The sequence below is a fragment of the Anabrus simplex genome, chromosome 5, assembly GCF_040414725.1.
Source record: "Anabrus simplex isolate iqAnaSimp1 chromosome 5, ASM4041472v1, whole genome shotgun sequence".
Taxonomy (NCBI): domain Eukaryota; kingdom Metazoa; phylum Arthropoda; class Insecta; order Orthoptera; family Tettigoniidae; genus Anabrus; species Anabrus simplex.
Genome location: NC_090269.1, coordinates 129,269,873 through 129,292,923, shown reverse-complemented (window position 1 = coordinate 129,292,923; position 23,051 = coordinate 129,269,873). Strand labels below are relative to the sequence as shown.

Sequence of the window (23,051 nt, the reverse complement as noted above, 5' to 3'; positions counted from 1 at the left end):
ATACATCTCATCAAGACAATGGAGAAATTCATTAAACCCCCACCATACAAGAGACTTCGTTCTAATTTCAGCCACTTCGTTTATCTTTCACTTAAAACAGATTATTTGATATTTAAATAAGATAAACAGCAGGTACAACACAGTGGAAATACGAAACCAAAAACCGTAAAGTGATGTTAACTTTCTCAGGTGCAGGTTGATGATATCTCATAAAGAATACACTGATGGAGGTACTAATTAAGGCTTCCTCTCGCCACGAATCTAAAAATAGCCTGATCTGACTCTTCTGTGGGCTTCTCATACAATTGTGTTTGTAGTAATTACAGCGGAACTCTCTCAAAAAGACCAAACAGATTCTAGTTTACGCAACGGCTGTTTCTGGCCACATAAGACATTTTATCAATGCATACAATTCATTATGACCAACAGCAAGATCCATTTTCCAGATAGTACTTTGATGGTGGTGATTACCGGCATCGTTAGGAATTAAATACTGAGGGGGACATCGTAAATGAAACATCTGCAAGTTATTTCGTGACTACGAGTATAGTTTTGTTTTGGATAAACAAATAAGGAACTATCGTAACTTACGTGCTGGAACAAGGTATTATTCATAAGTACAGCATGCAAGAACATTGTGCAAGCCTACCATACCGGTTCTTCAAACCTGACTGTTCCGTCTTAAGACAAACAATATATTGATTTACTTCAATACGTTTGACTGAAAAAACAAAAAAATAATGCTTTTATTACTATCTAAGATAGTGGATTCAGAACCTGCACAGGTAGAAGGATTTTTGAAGGGCGGAATGAAGTCCTTTCGACACTCCATATCATACAGTGTCAGTATGTAAAAGATCCAGATTGAAGACCTTCTTCCATATTCCTTACTCTCGGCTTTCTCTTACTCAAAGGTCCATCTCTATACGTAGGCCTATTCCAACAACGTTCAATACCTTATTTATCAACATGAACCTAGATTTCTTCCTGTTGTATCCTTCTATCATGAGATATTTGTCAGCTAACTTAAATGAATGTTCCTTATTTCCTGTCTGTTTTCTTGTATTTAAGTGAATTTTCTTTGTTTATGTAAATAAGTAAAATATAGGACTGTATAAGTTTTGTTGTGCATATTTGTGTCCTTCGTAAACGTTTTTACATTTTTCATTTAGATTAATAACAATTTTACATATCACGGGTGTTTGTAATTCGGTGTTACGCTTTTCCTGATCCTAAATAAATAAAAGAAAACAAATAAATACAAGTAAAAAAGGACGGTTGATAGCTCATGTAAAACCAAACTAAACCAAACCCCATGGCACTACAGCCCTTGAACAGTCTTGGCCTACCAAGCGACCGCTGCTTAGCCCGTAGGCCTGCAGATTACGAGGTGTCGTGTGGTCAGCACGACGAATACTCTCGGCCGTTATTCTTGGCTTTCTCGACCGGGGCCACTATCTCACCGTCAGATAGCTCCTCAATTCTAATCACGTAGGCTGAGTGGACCTCGAACCAGCCCTCAGGTCCAGGTAAAAATCCCTGACATGGCCAGAAATCGAATCCGGGGCCTCCGGGTAAGAGGCAGGCACGCTACCCCTACACCACGGGGCCGGCTGATAGCTCATGTAGCCACTGAAACTTGCTCCAGTTTTAGAAGCTGACACAGGTATGTCATACCGGCTAGTTTCCTAACTTTCCGACGCGTACCCGGCTCTTACCGGCCCACTCTACGCACTTATCATAAGAATAGTGCCCCCAATGAAACCGACAAAACTCGGTACATACAGGCCGAAATGGAGAAGGTAAATACTTTATAACTGATGTACAGTATTATAAATCCGTGATATAGCCGTTAATTATATTTTGTAATCGGTTCTACGAGGTAAAGCAGAATGCATGTCAGGAACTACCATACCGATCCCAACAGACGGCAGACGAGGAGCCAACAGGCAACCTTTCAATAAAACGTGTCAATATTTACATGTCGACAGATTATCGCCTACAGTTGTGGCAAAATCAAACTAAACCTTGTCACTAAAACGCGCCGACTTGTATTTTAATAGCTGCAACTGAAGGGAGAGAGGAGTTAATAAAACAGGCCGCAGACGGTAACTAGACTTCCAGTCTGTCATGAACACTGACATGTATCGGCATTATTGAAATGAATACATAAGTGTTATTTTGACAACGTCAACATTTAAGCGACGGACTGCGGAGAAATGTACACTTTAGATATCAGGTAGAATTTAACTGTCAAAATGTGTTGGTAGTCACTGGCTTAGCATGACCAAAATTAAGGTGGAGTACAATCAAATCCACTTAACTCAGAATTCTCCTAGTCGGACGTTACGATGATAACAGAGCTGTAGTTTTAGCGGACATAACTACACTTTTACGTAGGCAGCGAACAAGGAATCGAGACAAAATAAAGACTAGCCCAAAAAAGTATAGTTTTTTTGGAGAATTCGCATTTTCTCATCTTCACATAAATGTTTACCTTCAAGGGTGGCTGTGTGTAGTGCCATGGTCTGCTGCAGATAAGAGAAGGTTGTATTCAACCGAAAAACGTGTGAAATAACATTCAGCCCGTAAAGTAACATCAACTCGTGTCCTCATCCCGAGGTGCCGCAGCTCTTATCGGGCACACCCCCAATGGAGGTGTGCTGCATGTACCATCTTAACCACATACCAGCCCTACTGCCATTCTTACATTTCTGGTAATACCAGGAATCGAACACGGGCCCTCGATTACACTAACTGTTACACTACGGAAGCGGACATTCAGCCCGTATAACAGCGGTAGTAAAAACAAACGAGAGCGCTTCGTTGTTTCTGTTGCAAGTTGATTTACGTCGCACCAACATATAGGTCTTACGGCGACGATGGGACAGGAAAGGGCTAGGAGTGGTTAGGAAGCGGTAATGGTCTTAATTAAGGTCCACCCCAGCATTTGCCTGCTGTGAAAATGGAAAACCACAGAAAACCATCTTCAGGGCTACCGACAGTGGGGTTCGAACCCATTATCTCCCGAATACTGGATACTGGCCGCACTTAAGCAACTGCAGCTATCGAGCTCGGTCCACGGCTTCGTGACCAGTATTGTATACACAAATGGCTTTTGTTTAGACGTGTATGATAACCAAAGAGTCCAGATGAATTGCACTTAACGATTCGATTTCAATTGGTATGGATCTCCTTTACTTCTTAAGGGCATATTATATCTTGAAACAAAAAGAACGTGCATATATGCCAAAATCCGCTCTCTAGTAGTAAGTAATGCCGGCCCCGCGGTGTAGGAGTAGCGTTCCTACGTCTTACCGGGAGGCCCTGGGTTCGATTCCCGGTCAGGACAGGAATTTTTACCAGGATCTGAGGGCTGGTTCGACGTCCACTCAGCCTAAGTGATTACAACTGAGGACCTAGCTGACGGTGAGATGGCAGCCCCGGTCAAGAAAGCCAAGAATAACGGCCGAGAGGATCATAATCTGCAAGCCTTTGGGCTGAGCAGCGGTTGCTTGGTAGGCCACGACCCTTCGGGGCTGCTGCGCCATTGGTTTTGGTAGTAATAAGTAATGCACATTTACACATAAACAATGTATTTTTAAAATGCAAAACAAATTATACTTCATTGGAGTCGCAACCACCTGTCAGTGTTTTGTCAAATTAATGTTAATGGTCGTTGAAATTCCGCTTTCAATGAGTCACTGAAATGACGCAAATTTTAGAAACCATGATGGAATGCTGCAGTACTGTTAATGTTTTTACATCTTTACACTTTCACGCTCAAATTCAAAGTAAGTAATTTCACAGTGACAGCCTCTTTGTTGTCATGCCTTTCCCCCTCCCCAATAGAGGATCATTAATATGTGTCTTATTCAATGCCCCCTTTAGAACTTCCTTTTAAGAATGCATGCGCACTTCACGTAAAGAGCCGGCTGGAGGGAGGAATAGCTGACTGCTACTCGTACTACCTCGCTCGCCGTTCCTTGGACGTATCGCAATTCAGAGCAGCTATTTTCCAACAATCTGCAATCCACATTAATATAATTTCATATTAATTTTGACTACATTTCGGGGTGTATTAGTTTATTATAGAAATCGGGGTCACATTTAGCGATGGATGCGGGAAACATTGCGGTGGCTGTTTGTACTACTACTGCTTTACTCGTGTCGCACGTACTGTATGTAACTAACAGGTAGAAAATACGTTTTTATAGTAGAAATATGTGTTATTTCCAATTATATCACCTTCATTCAAAATCATGCGTTCAATGTATTATCATTATTTCCTTGAAAGATGTTGAGGCCTTTACAATTTTTAAAGAAACTGGACCAGTACCTATTTTTATTGGAATGTACTTTGTAAATTATCAATGAATAGAAATAATGAAAAAATGCCTTTAGCTTCGAAATGAAAATGCTTGCTGGAGTGGGTTATACATTAATAATACTGTAGTAATAATAATAATAATAATAATAATAATAATAATAATAATAATAATAATAATAATAATAATAATACCGAGCTCGATAGCTGCAGTCGTTTAAGTGCGGCCAGTATCCGGTATTCGGGAGATAGTAGGTTCGAATCCCACTGTCGGCAGCCCTGAAAATGGTTTTCCGTAGTTTCCCATTTTCCCACCAGGCAAATGCTGGGGCTGTACCTTAATTAAGGCCACGGCCGTTTCCTTCCCACTCCTAGCCCTTTCCTGTCCCATCGTCGCCGTAAGACCTATCTGTGTCGGTGCGACGTAAAACAACTAGCCAAAAAAAATAAAAAAATAATAATAATAATAATAATAATAATAATAATAATAATAATAACATACCTGCTAACTTTACAAAACCGTAGGTCAGGATATTTTGATATGAAAATCAGGAAAATCCGGGTATACAATTGGCCAAAACTGCTCATTCTACATGTCTTGCACAACACAGGAGTACTATAGTATGTATTATAACACTTCCGACTGTTGCTACACGAGACTACAAGGCTAAAAATTGCACATCTCTAATCCCTCACAGGAAGTATGTGGGTGAGATGATCGGTCTCTGATAAGCCATCCGAAAATACTGTAGTATGAACTCGTGCCACACACGTGTGAATCAGTCCTCCACTTAGATGCCATTACTTAGCAAATGCATAGTTTAATATACTGCATACCCGGCTCCATGGCTAAATGATTAGCGAGCTGGACTTTGGTCCAGAGGGTCACGGGTGTGATTACCGACCGGGTCGGAGATTTTAACCTTCATTGGTTAATTCCAATGGCTCGAGGCTGGGTGTTTGTGCTGAACCCAACATTCCTACAACTCACACACCACACATAACACTATCCTCCACCACAATAACACGCAGTTACGTACACAAGGCTAATGCCACCCACCCTCATCGGAGGGTCTGCCTTACTTGGGCCGCACTCGGCTAGAAATAGCCACAAGAAATTATAATTATAATATATTGCATCACGCGCCGGCGCGATTATGCGAAGCGTAATGCTATTTTTATCAAGTAATAAATTTAAATTCACCAGAATGTTCTCCAAATGACTCCTAAAATCTCTGTAAAAGTCACTAGCCGCTATCTTCGAAATTTTGTCACTAAATTACTAAAAAAACAAAACAAATGTAGCGACTACTCTCTAGTATCGATTAGACTAATGTGAACGACACGAACATAGTATGCTTGAACGAGAGATTGACAATCGATATGCCCGTCTCGATGTACAGGTTTCAATAAAACACTAGTCGCTATCTTTGAAATTGTCACTAAATTACTAAAAAAACAAACAAATGTAGCGACTAGTCTCTAGAATCGATTAGACTAATGTGAACGACACGAACATAGCATGCGAGAACGAGAGATTGACAATCGATATATGCCTCACGATGTAAAGGTTTCAATAAAACACTAGTCGCTATCTTTGAAATTATGTCACTAAATTACTAAAAATAAAAACCAAATGTAGCGACTAGTCTCTAGAATCGATTAGACTAATGTGAACGACACGAACATAGCATGCTTGAACGAGAGATTGACAATCGATATACGCGTCACGATGTACAGGTTTCAATAAAACACTAGTCGCTATCTTTGAAATTATGTCACTAAATTACTAAAAAAGACCCCATATCTAGCGACTGGTCTCTAGAATCGATTAGACTAATGTGAACGACACGAACATAGCATGCGTGAACGACAGATTGACAATCGATATATGCGTCACGATGTACAGGTTTCAATAAACATTGCACATTCACGCGCATTTATAGCATTAATAAACGTCGATATTTCATTTGAAAGCGGCCAATCAGCGAAGGACTTTCGGCCACTGGTGTACAAATCTGGAATGGCGGTATTAGAAAACAAATGTTTAAAAAAAGAAGCTAAAATTGGAAGGAATAATGGAATAATCGGGAAAGTTGGCAGGTATGTAATAATAATAATAATAATAATAATAATAATAATAATAATAATAATAATAATAATAATAATAATAATAATAATAATAATAATAATAATAATAATAATAATAATAATAATAATAATAATAATAATAATTAGTATAATGATTATATAATTATATTATTATTATTATTATTATTATTATTATTATTATTATTATTATTATTTTGGTTTTACGTCCCACTAAGTGCTTTTGCGGTTTTCGGAGACGCCCAGGTGCCGAAATGTTGTCCCGCGAGAGTTCTTGTACGTGCCGGTAAATCTACCGACGGGAGTAAGTATTTGAGTTCCTTCAAATACCACCGGACTGAGCCAGTATCGAACCTGCCAACTTGGGCTTAGAAAACCAGTGCCGTATGTCTTAACCGTCTGAGCCACAATGCCCGACAAACCTCTGTTCTCTTCCGATCCGAAAGGTAGGCCTATTACTCGTAGGTCTGCAATACTTGGCCTTTCACATCCCTTTTCATCCTCTATCTGATACATTTCTCAAAAACTCCAACCCTCGCTTTTTTCACTAATGCTGAGTGTGCTCCTTAGAACAAACTGCACCTAAGCAGGCGCCTCTAATAAAGACCAGTTCCCACACGAAGCAAGACGCCACGGAAGAGAAACAAAACAAGCACGAAACAATTCACTACAGTCATTTATTTTCCTTCGGAGTACGTTCATGTAAGTGGTACCAACATGCGAAGCAGGTTGTGTAGACGAGGCAAGCTTCACATGATTGTGCTGATAGTAAACATATAAAACACATATATAACTCGTAATATTAGCATATGAACCTCTCTTCAATTCCAGTCACGATACCAAGCATATTATTTTTGATTGACCCACGAGATAGCACAGCGTAGCGTGAGTAACGGTGTAGTTCTAACACCTGGATGGCTGTAGTGTGGTTGACCATCCAATGAGCCAACCGGTTGATGGATGCATTCACGATAGATGGTGATGATACACCGCAGGCACGTGCTCGAGACTTGAACCCAGAATGTGCTCTAACAAGCCGCAGAACGGACGAGAAACACGGCTGCCCCCCTTTCGAAATGTACGGGAAACACGTCAGGCAGGAGGGAACAGGTGTTTGGATAATACAGCACACGAGGTGGAACCAAGCTTGGAGTAGTAAGCCTACACAGAGTGAACATCAAGTCTACCGATGAACTTCCACAGAGCAATGATGTTCAACCTTATGAACTCAAGCCAGTTTTAAAAATTAGGTATGAATGAACGAGCACGTTAGTAAGCTTTATTATCGTCACCAAACTTATGTAATATTTTCTTCAATGACAATACTGTGCGATAATAATAATAATAATAATAATAATAATAATAATAATAATAATAATAATTAAAAGGCGAACTGCATACCTCTATAGGTACTGTACGGAGAAGTTTGAAAATTTTTCGATACATTTTTAGGATGAATAATAATAGACTCACAAAGAGGTTATTCACTGTAATAAATTCCCAAAACAGGAGAATGAATTGACTGGAGGATATAAGAGGGGACCTGAATGAATTGAACATCAGGAAAGACATCATGAAAAATTGCGATGTCTTCAGGATCTCAGTAAACAAACACACATTTGTGGTCAAAACTAGCAGCAGGACAGGTACAAGGTGGTCACAAGAACGGAAGAGGCAACACAGTGAGTTCATGAAGAGATTTTGGAACAATAGGAAGGCGAAAGTCATCAAACCAATGAACAAGTTCCAACGCGCTCTATGAAAGGGCATAACGAAACAACACCTGTGTGGTTGTGGGTGCGAACGTTGTCGCACATGTGGATTTGGCCCCGTCTTACGGTCGGATGCCCTTCCTGACACAACCCTACTTGGAGGGATGTAATCACTATTCTGTATTTCTGTGATGGTGGGTAGTGTAGTATGTTGTCTGAATATGAAGAGGAGAGTGTAGGGATAAACACAAACACCCAGTCCCCAAGTCAGAAGAATTAATCACACGAGATGAAATACTTGAATACTTATGTCGCTTTTGTCGACAATGAAAAAGCTTTTGATAGGGTAAATAGAGAACAGTTACGGAATATAATGGGAAGAAATGGATATCCTTAACCTCTTATTCAAGTTATCTAAAGTCTGTACAAAAGGACGGAAGAAATATTAATTAACCAAGGTGTACGTCAGGGATGCAGCCTCTCTCCAACACTATTCAATATAGTATATATAGATGAAGTAATCGGAAACTGGAAACGAATTGTGGACTCTGGAATAAAATTGAACACAGACACACGCACATAAACACTATACTCTTTGCAGATGATCAATTTATCCTGCAGGATGATGAAGATAAACTCCAGGAATCAATACATCAGTTAAACACCATTTGTAAAAGTTATAATCTTCGGCTATCCAGAACGAAAACCAATGTTATGGCATGGCAAAGGAAGTATCCTAACAGAGCGAAGATAGTAACTGACAATCAACAAGTAACACAAGTCTCAAATTTTAAGTACTTTGGTTGTGAAATATCTGTTAATGATGATGACGAGGTGAAGAAAAAGCTTCATCGATTTCAACATGTGTGGGACAATTCGCCGAACATTGAAGGGAAAAGTAAGAAAATATACTCAACTTAAATTCTATAAGACTATGGCTATACCAACTTTGTTATAAAGAAGTGAGACATGGGTGGATAAAACAAGCCATGGAAATAAAATAGACCAAATTTAATTAGAATTCTATTAGGATGAGATGGACTGGGACTTGTATCATCTGAAATGAGATTCCTAAGATCAGTGAAAGGTTATTCCCTAAAAGATGAAATACGAAATGAAGAGAAAAGACAACAATTAAATATATTCTCAGTGAATGAAAGAATATTCCAAAACAGGATAAATTGGGAAAACCACGTTCGGAGGATGGATAACAACAGCATCCCAAAACTTGCCCTGATATATCATCCTATGGGAAGAAGAGATATTGGTCGTCCTATGAAGAGATGGAATGAAATATGAGATCGGAACAGCCTATTAGCCTAATTCATGAAGAGGAAATAAGTAAGATTAAAATCCCCGACCCGGCCGGGAATCGAACCCAGGACCGAAGGCCTCAACGCTGACCATTCAGTCAATGAATCGGACATGTATACCCATAATATGCAAGAATAATACAGGTATATGTTGTAATACTGGACGCTAGTGTTAAAGAGCAGTAACCCGGACATCTGGCAACACTGGAAGTTCACGTTTTAACAGAGCTGATATAATATTCAATCTCCCAGCCCAAGCGCCTTCCTCCAAATAAGGTTTAAATAAGTGATAATACTAAATGCAGGGCTGTATACGAATATTACTAGGAACTGTCTTGAGGCTGTAGAAGAAAGGAGCTTTGCACAGTCTCTAATGGGAGGCTGTGTATTACACACAATAACAAAACCTCTCCTTAACGAGGAAATTTAAAATTCTTTTTTTAAGGACATTCAACACTTTCACAATGAAAGGGATGAGCTACACAAAGCACGTTCAAAGAGGGCATACACCTATGAGTCCTTAGAAAAATGATAAAAATTGGTTTCTTTCCCTTGTCGATGAAGGAAAGCACCTTGTAGTTACGTGCGACTATTGCTTCCACGGTCATCGTAATTACAATTTACGTCCAATCCAAACAACAGAGACGTTACTTTTTGAAAATCCCACTCTCCTATCACACTCAGACCCCCCTCGTCGGTGAAATGGACCACTAAAATACAAATGGACACTGTATGAAGATTATAATTTGCAAACATGAAAATATTTAATCAATGAGAATCATCTATCGTTAGTTTCTTACATACATTCTCGATTCATAAGCGTGTGCTTATCTCTGTCAAACTGGACGGCGGCATTTTGGGAAAACGTTTCTAAAATTGTACGATTCGATGCAAAATTAAACAAACATTTGCATAGGTGCGATATGAATCTACTGAAATGATAAGCAAGTTAGAGTAACGTAATATGGCGTGTAAACAATTATTTTCACAAATCATGAGCATGTACCGTTCCAAAATCAGTGACTTCCAGAATACTTAGTCACTAGACGAGTAGAAATCCCATCCCGAGTTTTCACTGCAGTCAAGCAATTTACTTCGCTATTCTAACGCTTAATGCACATGTTTACCCTCCTCAATTTCCACAAAAAATTCGTTACACTGCTGCTTTGTTGAGACTATTCCTTTTATTTCCTTCTTGCGGAACCTGTTAGCCATTATTCAGCGTGTCTCATCCGCTGCTGAAGAAGGAATATTGTTACAAGGTTGATACCTAAGTTATTCTCACATCCAGGGCATATGCATTGCGTCATGTATGCTGTTCATTCTTTTCTCTGGGAGTTACCAAGCATCTGCTTGTACGAATATCGCCATCCATATAATTGGATTCTAGTGCCTCTCTCGAATATCTACGTCTATGTGTCTCAACTTACACCTTAATTCTTATCGCCAATACTAGAGTTATATATATATGTTACACTATCCATCCAAAAAAAAAAAAGTAGCAGCCTACGTAAAGAATAGGGCAATGTATTCAGAGCATCGGTAAGATGTACACAAGCTGCATAAAACAAGAAAACGGTTTAATCCGGAAGAACAAAATAACAGACCGTAGAAGTTGCACATCTAAGAAAGTGCATAGGTGTTTAATGCACCATTTTAAAGACAGTCCAAGATAGAAAATACAGGACAGAAGGAGACGGGCAATGAACAGTTGTTTCCTTTCAAATCAGATCGCATAAACTGGGAATATTAATTTATAAACAAATATTACTCCTAGATGTTGAGTAAGAATCACGCTATTTAAGGATGAGTTGGAATATTCCCCTTGCTTGTTATGAGGGGTACAGATACTCCGATGGCACAATGGTTCCAGTCTACGGTCGTGCAATGTTAAATGGATATACACCGAGAGAGTTGGCCATGCAGTTAGGGGCACGCAACTGTGACCTTGCAATTGGGAGATAGCGGGTTCGAACCACACTGTCGGCAGCCCTGAAGATGGTTTCCCTTTTTACACCAGGCAAATGCTGGGGCTGGACCTTAATTAAGGCCACGGCCGCTTCCTTCCCACGCCTAGCCCTTTCCTCTCCATTTGTCGCAATAAGACGTATCTGTATCGGAAAGCAACTTGTAAAAAAATAAAATAATAATGGATACATATACAGTCAAAGATTCATTTTATAGTTTTCAATATTAACGCCTTGAACATTAACTTTTAGGCACCTGTAAGAAAACTGCCGTAGTGGGTGTGATAACCAATATGAACCTGAAGATGTGACTCAGTACATTCTGTTGACGGGTAGCAGTGAGCTATAAACTTGCTGACTGGATACAAGCAAGTAAATAAGCCCCATCAGGGCGGGAGCACGACTTACCGAATTGGACGTACATCTTGGGGGGGACATCTTGCACCCAGGCGGCGGTCTGCAGAGTGGCTAGCAGCAGCGCCAAGACGCCCAGGCCGCGCTGCACAGCGGAGTGACAGTCCTTCAACATGGCGCCGCTGCGCACTCACTCCATGCCGCGTGCCCTGCCCCTCGTCAGCGACCCCTGAAACACATCAGAAACATGACAATTAAAACGACAGCCGCAAGGAGAAACTCACATTTCTATGAGGAACAAATTCAACTGATTGCAGTAAATCTTAGCTTAGCAATCTGAATGTTAACAGAGAAACTCACTCCACAACTTCACAAAGTTTCGTGATGACGCTTAGTCTAACTTACTTTCATTAGCTGCTGGTACTAAGAGACGCAGGAAAATATGTTAATTAATGAGCATATCGTTGTTGCCGGGACAGAACCTCCTATGTGATAATATTTTTGGAGATATACTGACCCGCAGCACATACGTTATGAAGAGCGAGAATGCCTTGACAATATTCACACGTTATTGCACCTTAGATGACAGAACATTGCCGGCCAAAGTTCTAAGCTAAACTATTTCACATAGGAGGTTTTGTACCGGCAGCGACGATATATTAAATACACAGTACTGACACGGGTTTCTCGCATTAAAGGAGAAAGGTACACTTTTATGGGTACAATAATATAACTGCCTTCTTCCCGTACTCAAAAGAGTATGGAAAATGATACTTTACCGTACTGTAATTCCTTTCCGGACCGTTTTATAATAGATCGCGTTGAACTTCGCTTCAGAGTAAAGTAAACACGGATAATCAGAGCACGGCCGACTGGATTCCTCGCTGCGCTCCCAAGTAGCTAGCTAGAGCGACGCATCAAGTCGGCCGTGGTCAGAGAGGTCACGAATCAAGGAACACAAAACTTAACCTTGTTGATTTGTTTCACCGCCTGATGGAAGTCTGTCTGTCTGTTGGGTATTCAGCCCGGAGGCTGGTTTAATCCTACACAGTTCCACCGAAAGCTATCAATAGATAGCCTGGGCGTCACTGAAGATGTGTACTAGGGAAATGAGGAATGAAGTAGTTTTCCGTTGCTTTCCTCACCGAGCCAGTAGTTGCTATTGCATATCAGCCTGTCAATCCTACTGAAATGCATGCACCAACCGACCCTATGAACAATATTTTCACACCATTCATAGCAGGGACTGGGTGCAGAAGGAATGGCATTACTAGCATCGCTCATACCTCAGTCACTTTCATATTGTAAAAGCTAAGGATGAGATTGAGAGAGGTCAATGAAAATAACAAATTTCTCTAGCCCATACCAGAAGACATAGTGCAGTGTAAACACTGCCTGCCTCTTACCCGGAGGCCCCGCGTTCGATTCCCGGCCAGGTCAGAGATATTTACTTGCCTCTGAGGGCTGGTTCGAGGTCTATTCAGCCGACGTGATTACAACTGTGGAACTATCTGACGGTGAAATGGCACACCAGGTCTAGAAAGCCAAGAATAACAGCCGAGAGGATCCGTCGTACTGACCACACGACACCTCGAATCCGCAGTTCTTCGGGCTGAGCAGCATTCGCTTGATAGGCCAAGGCCCTTCGGGGCTGTTGCGCCATGGGGTTTCGTTTTGAATTATTCCTAGTTTGGTGCAGCCCTTGTCAGGCAGACCCTCCAACGAGGGTGAGATCCATGCAGGTCACTTTCTACTTCTAATTGTTACATGATTTTTGTTTGTTTGTGTTCATTTTTCGTAACTTTCTTTTCCACACATTGTTTTGATCATAATTCAAAATGTACTCAAGGCAATTTGCATGGTAGTGTATTGTAATTATATAAACAACGTATGCAAAAGGCGTAACTCCTCGTACAAATACATTTCGGCCTTCCCATAGACTTATTAGTTTGCCCCCTATCCTCCCTTTTCTTCTCCATACACGCGCTGATAAACCGGCAGGCTGCATTATGCAGCTATAGCATGTGTATATGTTCAATCCTCTACCGGGTCGGGTATGAAATGTGATGAATCTTCGTAGCGGCATTTTACGACCGGATGCCCTTCCTGACGTCAACCTCCTCAGAGGAGCTAATGAGATGAAATGAATGACTTGTTATATGACAGTACGAAGGGAGGACAGAGCAAGTGCCTGAGCTACTGGGTCACGTAGCTGTCAGCTTGAATTCCGGAGATAGTGGTTTCGAACCCCACTGTCGGCAACCCTGAAAATGGTTTTTCGCGGTTTCCAGTTTTCACACCAGATAAATGCTGGGGTTCTAGCTTAATTAAGGCAACGTCTGCTTCCTTCCTACTCCCAGCCCTTTCATATCCCATCGTAGCCATAATATCTACCTGTGTCGGTGCGAGCGCAAAATAAATTGAAAATATAAAGGGAGAGGGTGAAGCAGAATCACGCCACAAGTTTCAAAATACTACGCTCTTAAAAATGACACACAGCACGAAATATTACTAAAAGAAGACACAGAACTGATAGTTTTTTTTTTTTTTTTGCTAGGGGCTTTACGTCGCACCGACACAGAGAGGTCTTATGGCGACGATGGGATGGGAAAGGCCTAGGAGTTGGAAGGAAGCGGCCGTGGCCTTAATTAAGGTACAGCCCCAGCATTTGCCTGGTGTGAAAATGGGAAACCACGGAAAATCATCTTCAGGGCTGCCGATAGTGGGATTCGAACCTACTATCTCCCGGATGCAAGCTCACAGCCGCGCGCACTGATAGTATTTCTACAGTCCACAGTGTAAGACGAATGGGAGGGTTGCTGTCCAATAGCACCAACAGATCTTAAGGCTTAATATCTCCATCCGACGGACCATCGTCTTCTTCCTCCACTGCATACGAACGGTGCGGAGAAGTAGCCATCCGTACTTTCTTCTGTTCCTTTCTGAAACTGCTACGTACATTGTTGATCTTTTTCAACACAGTTTGTTCATTAGTTTAGGGATCAATTGTTAATTTTGTTTCCGTCATTGCAGAACAGGCATTCTCTTTCATCTCACTGTTGTTGTATTCTTTACTCTTGACCTTGTAAATAAAAAGTAAACTCGTGCCCTCATCCCGGGGTGGTGCAGTCCTTTTCAGGCACATCCCCGATGGAGGTGAGCTGCATGTACCATTTCAACCACATACCAGCCCTCCTGCCATTCCTAGATTTCTGGCAGTACCGGGAATCGAATTCGGGCCCCCGAAGACGGCAGCTAATAACACTAACCGTTAAGCTACAGAGGCGCACACCTTGTAAATAGAAGGACGACAATGAAATTCGTCCGCCTCTGTGATGTAGTGGTTAGTGTGATTAGCTGCCACCCCCGGAGGCCCGGGTTCGATTCCCGGCTCTGCCACGAAATTTGATAAGTGGTACAAGGGCTGGAATGGGGTTTACTCAGCCACGGGAGGTGAACTGAGTAGATGTGGGTTCGATTCCCACCTCAACCATCCAGGAAGTGGTTTTCCGTGGTTTCCCACTTCCCCTCCAGGCAAATGCCGGGATGGTACTTAAATTAAGGCCACGGCCGCTTCCTTCCCTCTTCCTCCTCTATCCCTTCCAATCTCCCCCCCCCCTCCCCGGTAAAGCCCCTTTTTAGCATAGCAGGTGAGACAGCCTGGGCGAGGTACTGGTCATACTTCCCAGTTGTATCCCCCGACCCAGAGTCTGAAGCACCGAGCTCGATAGCTGCAGTCGCTTAATTGCGGCCAGTATCCAGTATTCGGGAGATAGTAGGTTCGAATCCCACTGTCGGCAGCCCTGAAGATGGTTTTCCGTGGTTTCCCATTTTCACACCAGGCAAATGCTGGGGCTGTACCTTAATTAAGGCCACGGCCGCTTCCTTCCGACTCCTAGCCCTTCCCTGTCCCATCGTCGCCATAAGACCTATCCGTGTCGGTGCGACGTAAAGCCAATAGCAAAAAAAACCCTAAGTTCTTTAAAAAATGACACAACGGGAAAATTTACAAAAAGAAGAGGGGACAGAACTGACGGATTCCCTTGCGGTTAGGAGCGTGCAGCTGTGAGCTCGCATCCGGGAGATAGTGGGTTCGAACCCCACTGTCGGCAGCCCTGAAGATGGTTTTGCGTGGTTTCCAATTTTTACACCAGGCAAATGCTGGGGCTGTACCTAAATTAAGCCACGACCGCTCCTTCCCACTCCTAGGCCTTTCCTCTCCCATCGTCGCTATAAGACCTATCTGTGTCGGTGCGACGTAAAGCAACTAGCAAAAAGAAAAAAGAAACGGGGGCCCAACTACTGTATGAGTACGGGGAGCGGGTGTATTGGCGTGTATGCTAAACGCTCAATTTAGAAGTTTTTTAAATAGGTTGACTGAGTCCATCCCACTTATACCCTATCCTCTCAAACACCACAATCACTGGAAAACTTGACAAACCAGCATTGTAAACTTTCACCAACTTTATCTGTTACTGACCCAACTGTGACCTGTTTATTCCTGTGACATGTAATAGATGCCGTGCGGATAACAGGTATATATTTCACCATGTTCCTGTCGGCCAATGAATTTAGGTGGGATCGTTACACATTCGTAGACCGTGAGCAGATCGTTAATATGCAAAAACTAGTACACAAGATTACTTCCTGTAGACTAACTCACAACCCCTATTTCACCCTCCTTGCAGTAAGTTTCCAGTCAAAATTGTAATTAGAGAAACACAGGAGGTATATAAACTTAGTGTACACACAAGATAATGTTATGTAACTTAATTCCTTAATAATAAATCATCATCTGTTTATTACTAACATAAAATTAATCTCTAAACTTTGTCAAATTAGATAATACATCACACGTAATTGTTAACTCCGAGGAAACACGCAAAGCAGAGTGCTTGCGCGTTGTTTCCGAGATAAAATTTACCTACAATTTGCTGGCGCATTACTCTCTTCAGAGATAAAAGTCCTGCTACCCACTCCAGTCTCCCCAAACCACACATGTCTATATTTCCGCCAGCTTCATACTAAATGGCAGAACGAGAACTGCCTCTTGAATATTACATCTCACTGTTATCTTCCCTTCAAGCTACAAGTTCTGTAATAACAAAAATGTAAAACGTATCCTATGCATTGCGCTGTAGAGCCGTCAATATCCTGAAGCTGAACGGCGGTTAGTTCCCTACAAATACACATTTTTAAAAGCTGCAAATTCTAAAATGGGGAGAGAAGTGGTGTGCATCACTTTGCGAGAAAACAACGTGGAATACAATATAGAGAAGTACTCGTATATGTATCATTCCCATTAATCTTCTTCACTAGTTTCCTCAATACTAAGGATAGTGACTTCCTGAATCTGCGATACTGATCGACTAGCGTACAGGGCTCGTCTACGATCTCAGTGACGTAAATCGTGACGAGTGTCCCCAGGCCCACCTCTTCACGCTGGGCTATATCACTGAAGAATTCTCGGTCTGTATATCATCTACAGTCAGTTTTGATACTTGTTAGTACAGAATACTATCCAAGATACACTAGGGACTCTTCTACAATACTACATTTCAAAGGAAACAATTTTCTACCTTTTCTACAATGTATAGTAGCCTACATTAAAACCGTGAATACATACGTCTAACCACCCTCATTATGGTTATGTCTTTCCATGTGGAATTGTAGTGCCATAACTAGTGCTAAAATGTTCAAGATACGCACACGTTACGCACTCGAAATCGCCCAAATACATGCATACATGTATATGTAGTTATATTGTCTTGAACACTGACAAATATCGAATATTATAAAGTAACAAAAGACTGTATAAGCTTAATCACCAAAAACTGCATTTTATTTCTTTTCGATCACATATTCGTGCGTTGAAACCAAACTGACACTTTTCATAATTTGAAAAAACTTAGAACATCAATTTTTAATGTGAGGATAGTAGATACAGGTTAGTTTGGCATTTTGAAGGTACCAAGCTCATGGGATATAAATTCAAGTTAAAGCCATATAATTTTAAAACTCTCTTTGCGTTCTTGAATACTTCAAGATCAGAAACTATTTTTATATTACATTAAATATTGCTTGCATTGCCATACTTTCTGTCATTGAAGAAAAAGTTCTGGCTGTCTTTACCACAGAAGAAAAATGTGTATGAATATTTTCCATATTGTTAGGTGCCAACCCCTGAAATATGGAAAAATATGCAAAATAAATTGGCAAAATTTGTATTACGAATGAAATGGATAAAGTTAAGAAAATGAATATTTTTGTAATAAAGAAATTCGTATTTACATAAAAATTCTATCTCTGGTCTTAACGCGCTCGGCTACGGTAATCGTTTCCTTTTTGTCGCAGACAGGTTGTACCTCGATTATCTACAGTACAAGAAAATATGGTACTGAACTTACTGTGATATGGCTTTCAGTTAATAACAGACTGAACAGAAACAAATTAATAAATAAAGCTCTAACCCTGAAAATCCGCAACAATTGGTTAGCAGAAATTCATGAAGATCTACAAGAAATGGGTATTGAGGACGAAACCATTCAAGATAGAATGAAATTTAGAAGCTTAGTAAACAAACAAATGTGCAGAGAAACCAACAAGAAAAAATACAGGCTGGACAGAAACACGTAGAAAGGAACACAGTGAAAAAATGAAGAGATATTGGGAAGAAAAGAAGAAGAAACATTGTGCAAAATAAGTTCAAACGTGCTCCACAGATGGGCACAACGAATAAAAAGAAAGCCATTATTATGGTAGAATAACAAGCTAAACCAGACGTAACTAGAAGAATCAGTGAGTGATACAGATGCTCATTATAAGGTGATGTCCTAGCATTTACTTGCAACGAGTGTGAAAAGTTGCCAAGACCATGGATCGATCGATCGGTGGTTACCTCAGTCTGATATTTAAAGAGAACTTCGAACGTTTCCCCGCGCATCTTATTCTTGACGAACTACAGGAATACTTTCCAGAAGAATGAACTTCTTATGTTGATTTTGATTAATTTTATCCCAAATGGTTGGAAACTCTGCCAACGGTGGACAAAGGAAAGGCACTATCATCACAAACCGACAGGATGAATGAAAGGCATTTTCCTCAATTCCAATCGTCCTTGGCTGGCAGCCACGATCTTTGAATAGCGAAAGATGGCTGTGCTCACATTTTTTAACACATCCCAAGGCGATGAGATTTATTCTACTGGCCGCACATTGACACTCAGTTCCTTCTCCCGAGCACACACCTGCTGTTTGTGACATTACCTAGAATAAATAAAATAGTGACAGGAATGTCTCTCCAGATCATTGCCAGACTGCTGATTTTTGAATGACGGGCACCAAACGAATACGTTACACACTAAAAAAATACATGTCCATACACGTCCACAGTCATAGCAGCTTCCCATCAGGTTGGCCCGACTTCCATACCCAGTTTTGTTTAATTTATAATAATAATAATAATAATAATAATAATAATAATAATAATAATAATAATAATAATAATAATAATAATAATAATGTTTTGATTTTATGTCCCAATAATTACTTGTACGGTTTTCGGAGACGCCGAGGTGTCGGAATTTAGCCACGCAAGAGTTCTTTCACGAGCCAGTAAATCTACCGATCCGAGACTGACGTATTTGAGCACCTGAAATTACCACAGAACTGAGCCATGATCGAACCTGCCAAGTTGGGGTCAGAAGGCCATCGCCTCAACTGTCTGAACCACTCATCCCGGCCGTATAGTTTATAAGACTATGTTTGTGAATGGAATAGGATGAGCTCAGTCTCCGGTAACAAAAATGAGAAGAATAATTGGTCTAATCGCCATTTTGGTAACTCTAGGAAAGACTTCCCGCAGTCTTAAAAATGCAATTCCAGGCCATTGCTGAGTTGGTACCTAAAAGCATAAGCTACGACCATTCCCCTCTCGATCCTAGCCACAAGTGATTACGAACACGCAAATGCACACATCTGAATCACAAATATTATCAGACCATTTACAGCACTTTAAGTGCACGGGGATGATAATCATGATCTCCAAAATTGCTCACATGAAGCAAGACACATTTTCGGTTTGAATTAAGAAAAGTACTCCACGAATCATGGGAGGTTGATCAGCTTATATGATTTATTTCTTGGGAAGCTGAAGCCACCACAATTCATTATTCGAGGATTTAGTCTCAACAGACACCACGCGATATTTATGGAGAAAAATCAAGCCACCACAATTCATTATTCGAGGATTTAGTCTCAACAGACACCACGCGATATTTATGGAGAAAAATCAACCCTGGAGGTACTGGAATATCAAAATCGGTCGACAGGATAGACAGCTACTAGCTGAGCTACCGTGCCAATCACGGCCCGCCAACTCAAGATTACTAGCGCGATAAAAGAAATAGTGGAGACCTTCTTTATGATCCAATGGTCATAGAACAGAGGTACTTGAATGCTGCCTTCGGTTTTTTATTTTAAACTAGAGATAGTAATTTGAAAGGGACTTGATACTAATTACAGTAAACAAATCGCAGCTCCGTCAAGGGAGCAGAGGAAAGTCAGGACTATCAACACTAGGGAGCGTGATTTTAAAAAATCCGTGGCGTAATACCCCGCTAGGACTTCGGCCTGCCAAAGCCTGCCTACCAGGTTGTCTGCCGATAATGGAGTATCACGTGATCAGGATGATGACCTCCTCAGATGGCCCTACGAAGCTCAGTGAACCCGATTCCAGATCCCAGTCCGGAAATAAAATTCCTGGACTCGCCGAAAATCGAACCTATGACCTCCAGACACGCTACCCCTGCACCACGAGGGTGGCCCAGAAGGAGAGTGTCTTAAAATAATGTGCCATTTACCTGATATACTGCACTTAAGTATGCTGTTTTATACAAGAGCGTAATGTAATTAATACTGTGTCAAATCACAATAAAGGTTACTTACTACCTCAGAGAGAGAGGAGGGAGGAAGGGAGAGAGGTGATACAAAGACTTGACATAGTAATGAAGGCATTCACAACCTGTTCAACACCCACCAAGAGAAAAGGAGCAAGCCAAGATATTCCCACAGTGAATAGAGAAAGAGCAACTTTACAACTCCAGAAATCAGAACACACAACCAGCGTAAGGACATTATCCACGGCGAAGTCAGAGAGAAGCGAAAAGGCTGGATGAGGGAGAGGAACAGAGGTAAAGTCTGCAGTCGATATCGGCTGTCAAGGCAGTGGCGAATCGTAATGACATTTCCGATATTTCAATACTTAAACCTGAAGAGTGAAGGTAATGGCAGACAGAAAGTCACGTACAATTTAAAATGAAGACGCTACCACCAGTTCGCTTTTACCACAAAGACTTTTAATGATCCTACATAAAAGGAAGGCGGTGTGAGGCGAGCAGAAGTATGGCACACAGTGGTTATTGAGCACAGCACCTGCATCAACAGCCACAACTCTCTGGTTGGCAAACACCGTCCTGTGAGACCGCTGCGGTCCGCCTGCATGTACTGTATAGTGCAGTACCTCCACTATACGCACACTAGCACTGTGTGTGCACAGAAAACACAACGGTAGAATCACAGGTATTAGTGGGCTGATTACTACAGACAAGGACGTACAGGTATGGTAATGGATTAAAGCGAGTAATAATTTAAAGGCAAGTGTCATTCAGGAAATTAATAATCTCCCGCCGGTTTGGCACCACAATCCCGATGAGCCTCGGCTAACCAGGCGGCCGCTGCTCAGCCCGAAGGTCTGAAGATTATAAGGTGATGTGAGGTCAGCGCGGCGAACTCCCTCAGTCGTTACCGTACTCTTGGCTTTTCCAGGGCCGCAAACTCACCGTGAGATAGCTCCTTAACTGTTCTCAAGCACGCTGAACGGACCTCGAAGAAGTCATCACATCCCTAACCAGGTCAGTAATCGAACCCAGGGCATTCTGGTTAGAGGCACGCTCTCTATCCGTAGACCACGGGACCAGCAAATTTATAATTCACAACTACAATATCCATGTACAGAAACTATGGATCCAGAGGAGTAAGCCAGGCTAACTGGTTTAGATGGTAGAGTGCTGACTTTTTGAGCTCAGGATGGCTGGTTCGATCGCAGTTCAGTCCGGTGGTATTTCAAAGTGCTCAAATATACCAGCCTGCATGTTACAGAATACTGCGAAACAAAAAATAAAATTCTCCTACCTCGGCGTCTCCGAACTATAAAAGCAGTCAGTGGGACGTCAAATTATTGTTATATTATTATTATTATTATTATTATTATTATTATTATTATTATTATTATTATTATTATTATTATTATCATCATCATCACCATCATCATCATCATTATTTAGAGGAGTAGCCAGCCAGCCTGGTGGCCATGATCGTGAAGGGGTCAAAAGTCTGTATGGTCTGACACTGTGGTTCGCCGGTTCGAGTCCCGTTGGTCGAAAAATGCTCATCAGTATGTTGGTCGGCAGGGTAGGAACATAATTAAGACATCCCAGAATCGCTTTAGATCAACAGCACGGTAAACCAAGCTCGTGGGTTGCGTGCCTGCCTCTTATCCGGAGGCCCCGGGTTCGATTCCCGGCCAGGTTAGGGATTTTTACGTGGATCTGACGGTGAGATGGCGTCCCCGGTCTAGAAAGTCAAGAATAATGGCCGTGAGGATTCGTCCTGCCAACCACACGACACCTCGTAATCTGCAGGCTTTCGGTCTGAGCCCCTTCGGGGCTGTTGTGCCACGGGGTTTGTGTTTTTTTTTTGGGGGGGGGGGATATATTTGCTATGATGAGCAAAACAAGAATACTCGAAGGAACTTTCAAGAAATTACAGCAGTCTTAATTACTGAGAAGCATATGGAACTGGGACTTGCCATCGTACCGCACGTAAACTGGGACTCAAGATGCCTGACCTGGCCCCTGACTTAGCCGAGGGAAGCTGACTAGGTCCCTAACACCCAGGTTGGGATAAGGCACTTTGACTGGGTGGGTTTGGGACAGATGACTTCGACGTTTGCACCCGGTAAACAGAAGACATGTTCAGTTTAAACCCTCGAAGAATCGAAGAAAGAAAGGGAAAGGCCATGAGAAGTTGTTGTTGTTGTAGTGATGGTGGTGGTAGTTTCAAGGGGCTAAACAATCCTCTAAGCCTGTTAGTTGCCTCTCACGACTGGCAACGGAAACCGTGAATGTTCGTACACAGAGTGGGTGAGAGACAGGAAAAGGAGAGCCTCTCTAGGCCTTGCTAACCTAACACCGGCAGCGTTGGATGAAGAC

At 41.6% G+C, this 23,051-nt stretch overlaps 1 protein-coding gene across 9 annotated transcripts in view; it reads right to left on the bottom strand.

The window, feature by feature from the left end:
- LOC136873840 (semaphorin-1A) overlaps positions 1-23,051 on the bottom strand; it is a 923,904-nt gene that overhangs the window by 882,569 nt on the left and 18,284 nt on the right. For all 9 annotated transcript variants that reach the window (XR_010860177.2, XR_010860178.2, XM_067147109.2 and 6 more), the window contains exon 2: positions 11,837-12,011. Coding sequence is in view for 7 of the 9 variants with exons in the window: in XM_067147109.2 (XP_067003210.2) it covers positions 11,837-11,957 (121 nt within the window). In the remaining 2 variants the exon portion in view is untranslated. The remainder of the gene's footprint in view (positions 1-11,836; positions 12,012-23,051) is intronic.